Here is a 16,001-nt window from a genome sequence, read left to right on the forward strand (position 1 = left end):
CCTCAGCCTCTCTGCAAAGGAGCTCACAGCGTGACACAGGCCTCTCTGTGAAGGAGCCACACAGCGTGACACAGGCCTCTCTGTAAAGGAGCTCACAGCGTGACACAGGCCTCAGCCTCTCTGCAAAGGAGCTCACAGCGTGACACAGGCCTCTCTGTGAAGGAGCTCACAGCGTGACACAGGCCTCTCTGTAAAGGAGCTCACAGCGTGACACAGGCCTCATCCTCTCTGTAAAGGAGCTCACAGCATGACACAGGCCTCTCTGTAAAGGAGCTCACAGCGTGACACAGGCCTCTCTGTGAAGGAGCTCACAGCGCGACACAGCCTCTCTGTAAAGGAGCTCACAGTGTGACACAGGCCTCAGCCTCTCTGTAAAGGAGCTCACAGCGTGACATAGGCCTCTCTGTGAAGGAGCCACACAGCGTGACACAGGCCTCTCTGTGAAGGAGCTCACAGCGTGACACAGGCCTCTCTGTAAAGGAGCTCACAGCGTGACACAGGCCTCATCCTCTCTGTAAAGGAGCTCACAGCATGACACAGGCCTCTCTGTAAAGGAACTCACAGCGTGACACAGGCCTCTCTGTGAAGGAGCTCACAGCGTGACACAGGCCTCTCTGTGAAGGAGCTCACAGTGTGACACAGGCCTCTCTGTGAAGGAACTCACAGCGTGACACAGGCCTCTCTGTGAAGGAACTCACAGCGTGACACAGGCCTCATCCTCTCTGTAAAGGAGCTCACAGCATGACACAGGCCTCTCTGTAAAGGAACTCACAGCGTGACACAGGCCTCAGCCTCTCTGTAAAGGAACTCACAGCGTGACACAGGCCTCTCTGTGAAGGAGCTCACAGCGTGACACAGGCCTCTCTGTGAAGGAACTCACAGCGTGACACAGGCCTCTCTGTGAAGGAACTCACAGCATGACACAGGCCTCTCTGTAAAGGAACTCACAGCGTGACACAGGCCTCAGCCTCTCTGCAAAGGAGCTCACAGCGTGACACAGGCCTTGCCCTCATTGGCTAATGTAAGGGAGTCTGTGTCCCTGCCATGTGCTACACATCCTGGATGTGTTATTTACAGAAGGGAGAGTGTTGTAATGGTACGATTGATGCCACATCCTCTTTGTCACTCTCTTTTGTCTTTGGGGGGGAGGTGGGGTCTCTTCCACTGTATAGCCTCAGCAATTTGTGTTGTGTCTCACACCATCCTGGGACCTGAACCCTGAGGCCTCAAACCACAACTGTTTCATCAACAGCAAAGAAGAACAACTGTCATCATCTATCGGGGATGGCTTCCTTCCTGTGCTCCACTGATCGAGGCACTTAGAGGCCACTTTGCTGCAAATACCTTCTTCCTGTCTAAATAAACAAACAAATTAATTAATCCTCATTTTAGCATGATATGATTGACAGACTTAAAAATGTTAATTCGCTTTGTAAGAGATTTTAGCCCAGATTTTACACTGGCATGCATTCAAAACCTGATGTCCAGAAATGCTGGCCCTGACCCAAGGCCCAGACTAGCCTGATTCCCACGTTTCATTGGCCCCCTCCGGGTTCAGGTCTGGTTGCAGGGCTGTACCTCAGACTGAATCCAGGGCTGTGTCTTAAACTACTGACCACTGCAGGGGTTGGCGTGCCACTCATTCTCAGAGCTTGCTCTCTCCTGTCTTTCTTTATTTCTTTTATTTTCTTTCTTAATTCTTTTTTTTTTTTTATTTCCATTTCTTTATTTCCCAAAGAGGAAGAATGGCAAAAAAAATAATGGGCCAAGGAGGGGGTGTTCTTCCAGCGCCAGTGTGGTGGTCCCTCAGGATAGGGGGTTTAGGAGGAGTAGATATTCAGTGACAGAATGAGACAGAATGTCAGGGTAGGTGTCTGGGGGGTGCACAGGTGTGTTGCCTCAGAGGTATGCGGCCGGTGCAGTGGGCAGAGTCTCGCTCAGAAGACGGCGGGGTGCTCCGCCTCCTCCTCGTGCCCGGGAGTGTTGTTCTTGAGGGCGGGGGCAATACGCAGGCGCTGGAGGAGCTCGTTGGTGCTGGTGGTGGAGCGTGCGGTGCTCCGGCGGCGGGCCAGCTCCCCCAGGTCCTCCGCCAGCACGCTCTCCAGCACCGCCCCCAGCGACTGCCGGATCTTGGCCAGGAAGTCAGGGCAGCTGAAGACGTAGAGCAGCGGGTTCAGCAGGCTGTTGATGAAGGCCAGGCTGACGAAGGGGGGCAGCGCCCGGGCCACGCCCTGCCGCAGGGGCCTGTGGTACTGCGCCACCGCCTCCAGCAGGCTCAGCACGTGATAGGGCGCCCAGCAAAGCACGAAGCTGACGATCACCGCCACCACCAGCCGGAAGAAGCGGAAGCTGTGGCGCCGGCCGCGGCGGGAGATGCTGATGCTCACTGCCACGTAGCTCCCCACGATCACCAGCAGGGGGAGCAGGAAGGCCAGCAGGAACTTGCTGACCGCCGTCACGTCCTGCCGGCTCCGGCAGATCTCCTCCTCGTCCGCCCCGGGGACGGGGAGCTGCCGGAAGTTGTAGTAGCACATGATCCGCCCGTCACGCCGCTGGATGGTGTCCCGGAACAGGTAGTAGGGCACAGTGTTGAGGAAGGCCAGCGCCCAGATGACGCCACACACACGGGTGGCCAGGCCCACGTCCCGGTGGTTCTGGGCCCAGACGGGGCACAGAGAGACCAGGGCGCGGTCCAGGCTGATGGCGGCCAGCAGGAAGCCGCTGACAAACATGTTGAGGAAGAAGACGGAGGAGTGGATCTTGCAGAAGGTGGTGCCCAGCGTCCAGGTGCCGCCCTTGGCCAGGAAGACGGTGAAGGCGGGCAGGGAAGCGGTGGCCAGCAGGTCGGACGCGGCCAGGTTGAGGATCCACACGCTGATGACCGAGCGTTGTACACGGAAGCCGATGACCCACAGGATGAGCAGGTTCTCCAGGATGCCGAAGGTGGAGACTATGCCGTGCAGCCACACCGTACCCATGCTCACCAGCCTGTCAGATGAGTTGGAGGCCCTAGAATTCATCATGTCCTCGATGAGCTCGCAGTACTTCGTCCTGTTAGCGGCCTCCATTGTCTGCACCCAGGCTGCTGCCCTGAACACCAGGAAGAAACAACGCTCAGGCCAGGTAGAACTGTCAAAAATTGCACCTATGCCCATTATACATGCTTTATTAGTTTAAAACTTATTAAAGTTAAAGAAAGCAGAAGAAAAACACATGATAGTCACCTTTGCTTTTATGGGAAAAAGCTGTGCTGTTTTTGACTGGTATTAGCAAACTGAATGGCCTTGTGTGAGCATGTCTAACTGAAATACAAGCTTGACCCGTCCGGCACACTTTCATACCCAAACCAAACCCGGCCCAAACCTGGCCTGATGACAGTAGTCATTACCAAATTGACTACTGGTAATAATGAAATAAATCAAAATTTGAAGCATACATTTATTAAAATTATCTTATGAAAACCTCTGCTTTTTTGGTAAAAAAAAACTCGGTGCACTCAGTGAATAAAGGTACGCACAAAAAAGAAAAATTGCGCAGTACGCCACGTTCAGCAGCTTAACGGAAGAACACAAGGTGCAGCACGCAGTTAATAACTTCTGTACAGCTAAATAAATTCAGCTCAAAAATCCAACAGAGGAAACAGTTGTTTTTGGGAAGAACGGAAGCGAAAATGAGTTCTTCTGATTAGTTCTTCCTGTTCTGATACGTTTGGCAGTCTTTAAAACGTTAATTCCTGTTGTGTGTGTGCCATTCATCCAAAATGAGATTTTAGCCCAGATTTTACACTGGCATGCATTCAAAACCTGACATCCAGTAACGCTTGCCCCAACCCAAGGCCCAGACTAGCCTGAATCCCAGGCCCCTGTTTCATCGGCCCCCGCCGGATTCAGGTCTGGTTGCAGGGCTTTTCCTCAGACTCAATGCATTGGATGCCTGTTAAACTATTGACCACTGCAGTGCCTGGTGTGCCAGTCATTCTCAGGGCTTTCTCTGTCTTTCTTTCTGTCCTTTCAGTCCCACAGAGAAAGAATGCCAAAAAACCATCTGAAGGTTTAGCTTTTGATTTTTTGTTTCCACAACAAGAAAGCAAGGAACAGAATGTTTGTTTCCGTGTAAATGTTCTGGCTGCGCTGTTCATTGTTGCCAGACAATGATTGAATTTGTAGGATAATTTCCGCTCTTTTGTGATGTACGATCAATAATTCCAAATTAGCCCAAATGAACAATCATTTCAAGTGTATTGTTTTCATTACGTATTTATTTATTTATTGTTTTTTTCCTACACTGCTTAAACGCATGAATTAAATGATGCCCAAACAATCAGGCTTCCAAAAGCTACATTATCTCACCTGAAGAAATTTTTGCCTCATCCTGAGGGTAGCCGAGCCCATTGCGCACACTCACTGCGTGTCTGTGTGAACGTGATAGGGCAGAAGCGTTTCAGCAGCTCCTCTTTGGGGTTCAGTTTTACTGGAGTGGGCTGGTAAACAGTCATGGTCAAGAGTCATGTGACCAGTTGACTTTTCTAAGCATTTCGCTGGAATAAACTTCCATCGTTTTTTTCTGAGAAGCAATAATTTTGAGAGCGTGGCCTTGTATGATAATAACATTCCACATCTGGCAACTCTGGCCCTCTTTCAGAGCCGGAAGGCAATGCATGAGCTCTGTGCTACAGACACAGCTGTGTGGAGAGCCGCTTCCGCCACAACACAAAACACCATTAATTAAGCAGAAACAGGCACCTTGTAACCTAATTCCTCTTCACACACATCAGCATTATGCATTCATATGAAGATGGACTGCACAGGCAACAGAACAGAGGTTTAAAGCTGGAGACACACACACACACACACACACACACACACACACACACACACACACACACACACACGCGCGTGCACGCGCATGATGGCAAGGGTTGTCTTATAACATTTGATAAATACCAGCTGGAAGTCACAGCCCAGATTATGGCTGACAGCTTGTTTACAAACTCGTTCAGCACTTGAAGAGCAGGACCTGCGTCTGCAGTTGCAGCTAACCTCTACTTTACCAGCTAGTACACAGCCCACACTAGCCACCTTCTCCATCCAAAAAAGTGCTATGCACTCTGTCCATTTATTGTTTAGCATAACTAGCTAGCTAATGTGGGACAAATGTCTTTAACGGTAGCTAAACAGCATTAGCAAAGTGGCCCTCAATCTTCTGCCAGAGACTGTATTTCATGAGTTTGTTGTTGTGTAGTTTCTCTGCTATATCATACAGTGGAGGTCTCTCCTTACCCAAGCTGATCAATTTGTCCTCGCTCTCATCTGTCTAAATCTGTCAGAAGTGCTGTGTTCTCTTTTACAACCGTCTCTGTGTGGAACTCACTGTGGTGACTGCAGTCTTTTTCTCTCTCTCTCTCTCTCTCTCTCTCTCTCTCTGTGTCCACCTTAACAACTGGGGTTTTAAGCAGAGGTTTGCAGGTTCAAATCTAGTGGGGGACATTGTTGTTACAGCCTCGACCAAGGCAATTGCTCTGGATCTTTATTTAAAGGTATATAATAGGAAGATATAATTAAAAGCAGTAAACTCAGTCAACTTGAGGCTGATATGTACAATTAAATTGATATTGAGAAATCATTGGTGCATGCTATGACAAATTACCTTTGGTATAAAATTTGAGATGCCTTGTTTGTGTGTCACTGTGGCGGTTTAATATCTCTTTCTCTTATGATCGCTTTTGTCTTTCGCCTCCTCCCATCACTGCTGCGGTTTAATAACAGTCATTAATCACAACGCTCTCACAGCAGGCAGTACTCAAAGTACCACATAAACCATATTCCGTACTGAGCACATTTTTAAAGTTGTTAGTCCAGCATTCTGTGCACCCAAGGAAACTCTGTTACCAAGCAACCAGGACAAATAAAGGTGTGCAAGTCACATGGTCGGCAACATATTAATCTAGTGTAATCTAGCACCCGCTGCAAACTAAGGCCATTCGAAAGGGAGAATACTGGGGGCGTACTTCATACAGGCTCTCGCAGCCTTAATTTGTTTGCACTGTTGTGTGATGTGGAGGTTTAATGTGCTGGATCTGGTGAGGACATGAGCCGCCGGCTGAGCCAGCGCTTACTCGCGGCCTCCCCTGCTGTTTCTGTGGTGCTCGCCTCGCCTCGGCACAACGTTCCCAGCTTTGTTCATCGATCTGAAAACAGGTGCAGCTGCTCCTATCTCGTTTCAGATCAGAAGCGCAAAAAGGCAGTCTTATCTCTGTGGTCCTCCTCCACATCCTCCATGTCTTACGCTAGCGTGACGGTCTCGTCCTTCAAGCATGAATTTGGGGCAAATCATTGCTGATAATCCTGCAGTCGCTGTGCAAAAAAAAAAAAGTTCAACCTAATTTGCACAATAGCTGATGACATCAATGAGGCTGCTCACAGCCGTTTGCCATCATCATCACTTTCTGCCCGATGCTTGCCATCACTCTGTGTTTCGATGTGTGGACTGGAGATGGCTTAGTCTCGCCTCGCTTTGGACACACTTGTGAAAGAGGAAGCCAGACGTCTCCCCAGTCTGAAAGCAGACAGCCTCCAGAGAAAGGCCACTTAGACGGAAGTCATTTCTCTGCTGCAGCGCCCGCAAAACTGATGGGTCTTACAGCCCGTCCACAGAGTGCTTCAGGATGACTCTGCGTCTGCCTTGTCGTCTTCATGGGGAAGGAGAAAAGGCCGGTCTTTCAATAAACACCCAGTCATACAGTTACAGTTTAGGCCCCTTTTCGGGGGGGGGGGGGGGGGGGGGGGCTGTGGTTTTTCCTTTGCTGTAGAATGTTTTTTGCATCGTGAAAGATAACTTAAAAAAGGTTTTGTGATTGATAAAAAATGATGTCAGTGGTCTCCTAGCAGCATTGAGGCCTTATGTAGAAGTGTGTTCAGTAGACACTGAAAGGTAGATTCTCCTAATAGGCAAATTCTTATTTCATTGATTGTATACATGTTTTCCAGTAGCCCTACAAAAAAGACATGCCTAATCCTGTTTAGCTAGGGGTGCACCAATGTCTAGGGGCAGGGCGGCCAACTACATGGCATTACATTATTGTCATTTAGCAGAGCAACTTACATACAGTAGGTTACAATTTCATCAATTTATATAGCTGGATATCTACTGACACAATTGTGGGTTTAGTACCTTGACCGAGGGTACAACAGCACTGGCCTAGCAGGGAATCAAACCAGAAACCTTTTGGTTACGAGCTCTGCTCATTACTACTACACCACAATGCCGGCCCTGTTAGGCCCAAAAACACACCTATACTTTACAGACCTGTTAGAGGAGCCAAGCATGAATATACAAAAGATGAGCTTCGTTCCAAAGCAAGGGGGACATAGAAGGAGGTAGCTTTTAGCATCAGTGCTGCTTTCCCCCTGAGCCCATCTGTAACATTACAAAATGACAAGGACCTCCTGATCCTAGTAGAGCAACTGAGGCAGAAAGCAAGACAGGCCAGTAATGTTTTATATGAGATGCTACTAAATCCATATATTGATATTATACTTGAGTTTAATGCATATTGACATTAGTTTATTTTAATGAAAATGCAAAGTAATTTGTAAAATACACATAAGGTTGACTGACATCAAACATTGGATCAAGGAGAAAGAGATTAATGTGGATTCACTTAGAGGCATGCTTTACCCGCATTATACCAACACTTTACATCTTTATTTTAATTAATTATAATAAGCAATTTATTGCAATGTTATAATGTCTTTAACACAGTCAGAGACAAACACGACTGTTACCAAATCAAAACAGTACTTTCGCAAATTTCCCCACAGTGCTGTGCAGGTTCAAAACATATTGTATTTCTTTCCAGAATGGTATACCACACCACCTCTGCCACACATCTGGGCTCCTCAATACCTGATGAGCCATGGTACCCCTACAGCAAAAAATGCTACATGTTTAGCTTTTACTGTAATTTCGCAATCAGTGCAAGTTTTTCAAAAAACTCTATTTTATGCACACAAGCCCGACATTTCATTTTTAGAGATTCTGAGAGCATCCCTGTGGTATATTTAATGTGAACCACCCCACAAAAACAGGAAACAAAGATACTAAGATAACGCAGTTGGTTCTTTACACGTAAATGGCCCCAGAATATTTCAATCTCAATAGAGGTCTTGTTCTATGAATTATTCCGAGCAGAGAGCAGCCAGGTTGTACTCTGAAAAATTGCTTGGTCTTGACGTTATCTAAGGTGTGGCTTTACCTGACACAAGTTGGCCTTAAACCTTTATTTGCAAGATGACTCTTGGCAAAACATTGGAAGAAAGGGAAGGTGAAACGTGTGGCTGGGAGCCGCAGGTTGTGCCGGCGGACATCTGTGAATGCACCTATAACATTCCATTAATCCAAATCGCATGTCTTTTCTCTTTATTGAAATATATTATTGCTACAGAGGAATCTTGAGGAAGTTGCTCAATTAAAACATTTTTCCAATATTAAATAGTAGTAGGCAACCAAGATGTGAATGCACCTATACCATTCTGTTAAACTTCAGTATCTTTTCTCTTTATTGAAATATATTATTACTATAGAGGAGAGTTGTAGATAGCTGCTATCAATTAAAACATTTTTCCAAAATTGAATAGCTGATTTGCAGGATGAATGACAAACATACATGATTTAGGTCCTAAAACGTAATGTTTGCAACGGCACTGTCTTTTCCTGCAATATGTAGAGTACACTCATTCAATTTGCCGGTTTCACAAACGCAGCTAGGTTGCTAGCAAGAGTCGACATGAATCATCTGGACACAACAAAATATGAAACGGAAAGTTAGCTGCAAGATACCTGCAGCAGGCCTATCCTAGCAGATAGAACAAAATCAAACAATCCTATGCCAACTGTAACCAAACCAAACAACACAACCAGGAAACCAGGAAAGCTATTAATGTTACATTCAACTGGTACTGACAACAGTTCCTGGATGAGCACCCATTTTTGACAGCTGGTTTCCCTTGCTCCACAAAAATGATAAAAATGGCTGTAAAGGGAATAGCTAGGCAAACCTGATTACGTGTTGAGTGAAGTGTATAGCAAAACCCAATCTAACAGGCCCCAAAAGGTGAATTTAATGACACTAGGAATCTCTTCACTTCGAAACCTCACTACTAAATCTCGTTTGAAATCCATGGCGGAGGCGGGGTGATAGTCCACACCAAGGCTTCATGGAACCGATAGCAAACAGGTGACTCCCACAATGCCATCTTGCAAGTCTCAGTGATACAAACAGTATATACAAGTGAGCTAAGGTCCTGGTGGGCCCCAAACACAGCACTGTATACTGGTGTCCCAGATGAAACAGTGTTAAGCAAACGACCTAAATTGTATAAGCCCCAGCTAATTCTGCCCTGATCTCCCCATCCAGGCTGCATGAAAAAGTATGCACTCCAACACCTCCATCATGTTCAAAATTGCCGTGTTTTTTCTCTACCTTCCTCTTCCAGTCAGCAGTTCGCTTTTTTATGCGATGCTGGAAAGGAGTCTGTCTCAGTCTGCCTAATGATGCCGCAGCACGTGCCGAACAAAGCCCAAAACAAAAGCGTGCGCGTGTGCGTGCGCGTGCGTGCGGAGCGCATGTGGCCCTAACCCTAACAATGCTCAAGATGATTCTGTTATGCTGAGGAAATTTTAATAATGGTGAACCAAAGTTGCCATTTATCGAAACAAAGTGGTCTGTTCAGTTAACATTTAAATATTTGACATTACACGAATGAATCAAATAGTTTGTGGAAAGTAAAATATTAATAATATATGTGTTCACGAGTAGGTGTACAGTTTTATCGTGGACACCGGCGAATGACAAATGGCAGAATTACAGGAGAATTTACGCAACGAAACACGCAACAACTTTAATAGTAAAAGTGAATGAGAGTGAGGTTGTGCACCTGGCTGCACCTGTGATAGGCCTATGATCCTGGTGTTAAGATGCACACACTTTTTCATTTGTCTAACCTGAAGGCCGCCAAATTCTCAACTTTTATTCATACGCTCATTTCTATGTTAAAAATTATGTGACGTTTACAGTGCATTACTAACAGGTTACGTTTTTGGCTTGTCTTGACATTGAAGCAATTACCAGGCTGAAGGGGCAGCCTTGGATGGGCCATTGATGCTTTTTCGTTAACGTGAAGTTCCACCCAGTGCATGCGCATGCAACGCACGACTGCGACGTTATCGCATTGCCCGTTATAGCTTGCCCGGTGTTTCCCTAAGTGGCAGTATCTTACCCGAAGGAAACACATACACAATTTTGTCTGATTAGCGCGGTATACAAGCTTGGTTGATTAAGACGGGTGTCTATGTGCTGCGCTGCGGAAGCGCAGAAGGACAAGGATTTGCGACAGAAAAGAGTTTAATACTGTGTAATCATTTACACATTCTCAGGCAGTAATTTTTTCATGTATTGCAAAAGGAAGAAGTTGTCGGCTACACAGAATAAGCATTCAGTATTTGAAGAAATGTCAACCAATGGCTTACTACATTGCCGCTATAGTATGGTAAGTATAGGTTAACCTATAGCCTGCTTCGCGTTTTCGTCGAGTTAAAGCAAAGACCAAAGACAACTTTCTTTGCTTTACCGTAAACGGACATGAAATCAACAGTAAATAGTGTGCTGAAGGTACAAGTATTTGTCTGCGTGATGACATCATACAGTTAAAAGGTGCACCGTTTAACAGGTTCAGTATGCAAATTAAGCACATGTTACCTTCAGGATGATGGAACGTTGCTCCGCAGGTATAGGACAGGCACGCCGATTGACGGTAGCTCTTCTTGAAGTCTCTGATTTTGACGTCCAGATGAGAGACGAGCAGCGCCTGTGGTTGAAAACGTGAGCCGAGCAGTATTACGGATGCGGACCAGCGTTGATCGCCCAAGTCTCAGGGTTTAACGATAAAATTGTTAAATTGGCAGGACACGCCGAGCGCGTATGCACTGACCTGCCTGCGCTACCGCGCCCTGCAAATCTGGATCAGAAATGAAAGCAGATGTTTTTTTCGCCGCTCTTTTGTAATGATATTTGCCTAATATGGAACGTAAAAGCACAGCATACACCCATTTCCCAGGAATGAATTGACGTGAGACTCTTCTTTATAAAGAATAAACTTTTAGTAATGACCGTGTTGTAACTTGCCATTCCAAAGAATACTAGACATGTTGACTGATTATGATCACATTATTAGATTGCCGGCGGTGTCACTTATTTTTCACAATATCATTTATATTTTATTAGTGTCAAATCAAAGATTAATTGGGAGTAATTTTTAAATAATATGCATATATATATATATATATATATATATATATATATATATATATCCCAAAATAAGCAGCAGTAAATATCCAGCTGTATAAATGGATAACATTGTAAAGAACTGTAACCTATGTAAGTCGCGTAAAAGCGTCTGCCAAATGGATAAATGTAAATGTAAAATGGAAAAATGGACAATACCCGTCAGTGGAGTGATGGCTCTACTGGCTTGTGTCACTGATCTTCTTTAAATATTTCCTTCATTTGACTTGTAGTAATGGATTTATTTTCAGTATCACGTTTACCATTGCATTTCCCCACAAAATCTACTTTCTGACCCGCTGTAAAAATACTGTCATAGGCAAGTCATTCAGATACAGTATATGAAGAACCTCTCTTACCTGAGGCGATATCTGCATCCACTGCCGTTTTTATCTAGCGAGGAGATGGACCAAAGCGGCTCTGTAAAGAACTTTGCTGCTAAGAACCCTGTGCACGGATCCGAATATGTGTATATGAAGAGCAGAAGTTTTGACACGATCAAAGCACCTCTGTGTTGACGACGCGTTTCCTATTCTTCTCTTTGTGCGTGTTTGTAATCCGAATGTGGTGGTGTCCAGTCTAAGGCGTTTCTTTTTTCTCACGGGAGACCGAGCGCACGGTTGCCCAACGCGCTGGCTGGCTCTCTAGCGGCGTGCCGCGATGATGACACGCATGTGGCCGGGCTTTGCATCACCGTAAGGCTTCAGAAAAGCTGGCGACTTTCAGATTAACGTGTGAAAGTGTGGCATGGTTGTCAAAGATCTAGGTTTGAGAAACTAACGCCTTAGGTTCGCCTTCCCGATGACATTGGCGTTGCGCAACGTGCATTCGAGAAAGACGCATATCCAATGTTCCGTAAATACACTACCAGATCAGGTAAAATGAGGAATGTAAACAATACCCCACCACACATGCAGGTTACTGAAAAAATAATAGCAATAATATATGATTGGCTCCAAAACAATGCCAGGTGAACCCGACGAACTATTTTTTAAACTGTCTATAAGTGTCTAAATAAAATATGACGTGGCAAAATTGTAACTCATACATAAAATACAGACAAAACACAAACAGAAACTCAGTTTAAACATTGTTAAACTGAGACCGCCATGAAGAATGACAATATACACATTTCTGCAATGGATATTTTGTAATGGATATGTGTCAACAAAAAAAAGGTGTTGAGCTATAGTTTGTTGCATAAAAATGGATTTTTAAAGGAATAGCTCAAATTGCTTTGACCTGACTCTTTGAAGAGTTAATTACTGTAGTCCTGCTGTATTCCTCCATACAGAAACTATTTTGACTGAATCTTGAAAGGAAACACAGAGAGACAGAGTGTGCACTAGACCATAGACTTCTACAGACTTCATTTAAGACTTCCTCTCGACTTCATTTGAATGCATGTCAGACCATGTAACCACACACAGGCCGTCTCCTAAGTTACTAAATGTTTGATGCAAATATTATTGCACCGTGAGTGCAATTTTTGGTTGCACCTGAATAGCGTCAGTGTGTGAAGAAAAATCTATCAGGGAACCTGTAAAATGTACAGTTAGTAAGCTTATAAGTGTCATTCATCATCATCATCATTATCCCCCCCACCACTATCATCATTATTGGTGTTATTATCTGTGCAGCCTTCCTCATGGTCATTTTAAATTCTCTTCCCTCTTGTCTAGACCCCTTCTCATCTGGGAGCTTTCTCATTGGGCAGCAGTGTGGCACAGTGGTAAGGACCAGGGCTCTTCACCAAAAGGTGCTTGACACTCTGGCAAGACCGCATGGAACACTGACACACCAACACTAACACTCAACTCTCAAGACTTCTCAGGGGACTGACACTGACACTGACTCCTAAGCACTGACGCTATAGGTGACGCACACAGACTGCCGCAATCAGGACACACAAACAAACTTTATTCAAAATATTCAACTAAACAACAAAATTGAGCGTTCAGTCAAGCAGATTGGGCCCAAGGTGAGCCCCTTTGTAACTGGAAGAACCGTGGGCCCGGGGCGGCCGCACCCTCTGCCCCCCTGCTCGCTCCGCTACGAGGGACATGAAATGACGCACATCAGTGTGGCGCAGTGGTAAGGAGCAAGCCTCATAACCAAAAGGCTGCCAGTTCAATTCCAAGCTGGGGCACTGCTGTTGTACTCTTTGGCAAGGTATTTAACCCTTAGTAACCATCCAGCTGAATGAAAGGATAAAACTGTAAACTATGTTAGTCACCATGGATGAGAGCCTGTCCGAAATGACAATAATGTCATGTAATTTAATATGCATTGGCAGAAAACATGTCAGCACGCTGACAGATGAGCAAGGCTGTAGAGGTTGTTTATGATCACATGTTGGGTGTGAAAACAGTCACATTGATTTTTTCTGACTATACGCAGCGCTGCCTTGAAGCTGAAAACTTTCAGAAGTTTGTCTTAGCAATATCTCAGCATTCGTGCTGCTTGTTTTCCTTCCCAACGAAGACATTGTCCTGAAGAATGTCTGAAGATCAAACCCAACAAACCACATTTTGTGTTTGACATATATGTACATGTATGCATATATGTACAATGTGTGTGTGTATGTGTGTGTGTTTTAACTCTTATAGGCAAGCTAACAACCCCTAGTGTGCTGTACTACACTCATGTGCAGAGTGCCTTCCCTTTGTGTGAAAACACTAAGCTGTTGTTGAAGGATACCAGCATGTGTTGAAGTCACACATGATGGTGTGTGAAAGTCCTGTAATCTTCCTATTCATCGGACTCCGTCTCTCTCTTTCTCATTGTTCACCGTCGGAAAATTGCATGCTTTTTCATCTGAAGCATGACAGCACAAATGAAAGCCATTCATGAAAAAATGTCCATAGTTGGAATTCTGAAGAGTCTTCTCAACTGTTAGGAGGTCCGTATACCTATAAAAACACAAAAATAATGAGAATAACAGATAGCATTTATATAACGCCCTCTCGGAGTCTCAAGCTGATTATTGGGTGGGGAACTCACCTCAGAGACCACCAATACGCAGCACCCACCTGGTCGATGCATAGCTGTCTTTTTGCAGAACACTCACCACACTCCAGATAAGGTGGATGGCAGGCTCGGCGCCAAGAGGAAGTACAGAGGGGTGCAACTACAATCCACAGGGGGGGCACGAAAAGTCATAAATACTATGTAGACATCGGAATATAAAGAGAAAACTGGGGGTGCACTAAGGTCCATCTGGGGGTGCAATGCATCCCCTAAGTGCTGGGCCTGGTGGAGAGGGAAGGAACTATTTAGCCAGTGAATTTAGGGGATTACCAGATGGCTGGATTGAAAAAAAAAAAAAAAACGAAAAACCTGACTGGAAATTTGACTCTGGGGAAGTCCCTACTGTTTGTGCTATGAGAGCTTGACTGCACAGTCAGAAGTTCAGTTTAGCATCTTACCCAAAAGATAACACCCCTACAGTACAGTGTCACTGTCTCCGGACCAGGTCATTTGTCTCCTGTTTGTTTCATAGGAAGACTACCCCCTATTGGCCTACCACCACCAGTTCAAGCAGCTCCCTGTTTGCGCAGAAGGTCACACATCCAAGCACAGCCTAAGGCCAGCAATGCTTAACCTAAGACATCAGGCAGGCAAAGGTTGGTTGGGTGGTATGGCCACTGGCAGTTAAGAATTGCTGTGCTATTTTCCCATTGAACCCTTGGTCTTCAGCAAAATCGAAGTGGTATAATGCTGCCACCTAGTGGACGCTTTAGGACACATTGCCATAATTTGAACAGGGATGTTTCAAAATAGTTATAGGCTTCAATATGCTGAGTTTAGTCTGTAAATACCTGTGGTTTGTGCTAAGCATGACAGTCATGAAAGATGATACTCGTATAATGACCATGATAGCCATTATAATGATAATAATTTCTCCTGGATATCCACCAACCAACACAATCACAATCCCTTAATTTGGCTCAGGGTCTCCTGGCCAAGTCATTACCAGTTCAGGACTTCAGCATCTACCCAAAGGACATCCTTCGGTTCCAACCCCCAGACCACCTAGAACCCTGGAGTTCCCATTGACTACCATACTCACCTTGGCAACATACTTGCCTTTTTCCTGCAGCAGTGAAGTCCTCAGGGCAAAAAGAGGACCCCATCTAGTGACAATACTGTATATAAGCTCTCCACATGTGGGTAAGTCTTCTCTTACTGTGCTGTTCTGGTGATATACTTGTGGCGAAAGGGAAGTTGCTCCTGACGCGGAATAATGAAATATAATAACGCAATAAACAGACGATTGTTATGTGTATTTGTGCAATATTTCAATAAGTACCTGTAACATGGCAAATAAATATAAAGATGTAGGGGCTGTAATGGTGCTCAGTGGCCCATGAGCAGAGAATGAAGTGAGAAGCAGTGGGTTCCCAGCGCTAATATTCCATGCTAACATGGCTGTTGCTAATATTCCATGCTAATATAACTGGCGCTAATACTCAACCGCTAAGGGCAGAGAGGGGGTGGTTTCTGATGGTGGCATACTTGGATGACGTCATTGTTATCGGCACAGTCCTTCCTTCGCCGCAGACAGCAGGATGGTAGACAGCGTTTGACCAGCCCTTGTAAACTGTTTGTGTTACAGGACTGGCACAAGACCAAAACCATCTGATCCTTCTAACTGTCA

At 45.4% G+C, this 16,001-nt stretch overlaps 1 protein-coding gene across 1 annotated transcript; it reads right to left on the reverse strand.

Annotated features, from left to right (window-relative positions):
• Positions 1-974: 974 nt before the first annotated feature.
• LOC118791630 (prostaglandin D2 receptor 2-like) lies at positions 975-12,128 on the reverse strand. Its single transcript, XM_036549062.1, has 3 exons — positions 11,701-12,128; positions 10,757-10,865; positions 975-3,090 (listed from the first exon to the last, which is right to left on the reverse strand). Exon 3 carries the CDS (start codon positions 3,066-3,068, stop codon positions 1,938-1,940), a length of 1,131 nt encoding a protein of 376 aa, XP_036404955.1. The 5' UTR covers positions 3,069-3,090; positions 10,757-10,865; positions 11,701-12,128; the 3' UTR covers positions 975-1,937.
• Positions 12,129-16,001: the final 3,873 nt, after the last annotated feature.

Source organism: Megalops cyprinoides, chromosome 16 (assembly GCF_013368585.1).
Source record: "Megalops cyprinoides isolate fMegCyp1 chromosome 16, fMegCyp1.pri, whole genome shotgun sequence".
NCBI classification, from domain to species: Eukaryota; Metazoa; Chordata; class Actinopteri; order Elopiformes; family Megalopidae; genus Megalops; species Megalops cyprinoides.

Bases quoted from the DNA above. Each gene is read 5' to 3' on its own strand.
- LOC118791630 (XM_036549062.1), bottom strand. From the start codon at position 3,068: ATGGAGGCCGCTAACAGGACGAAGTACTGCGAGCTCATCGAGGACATG.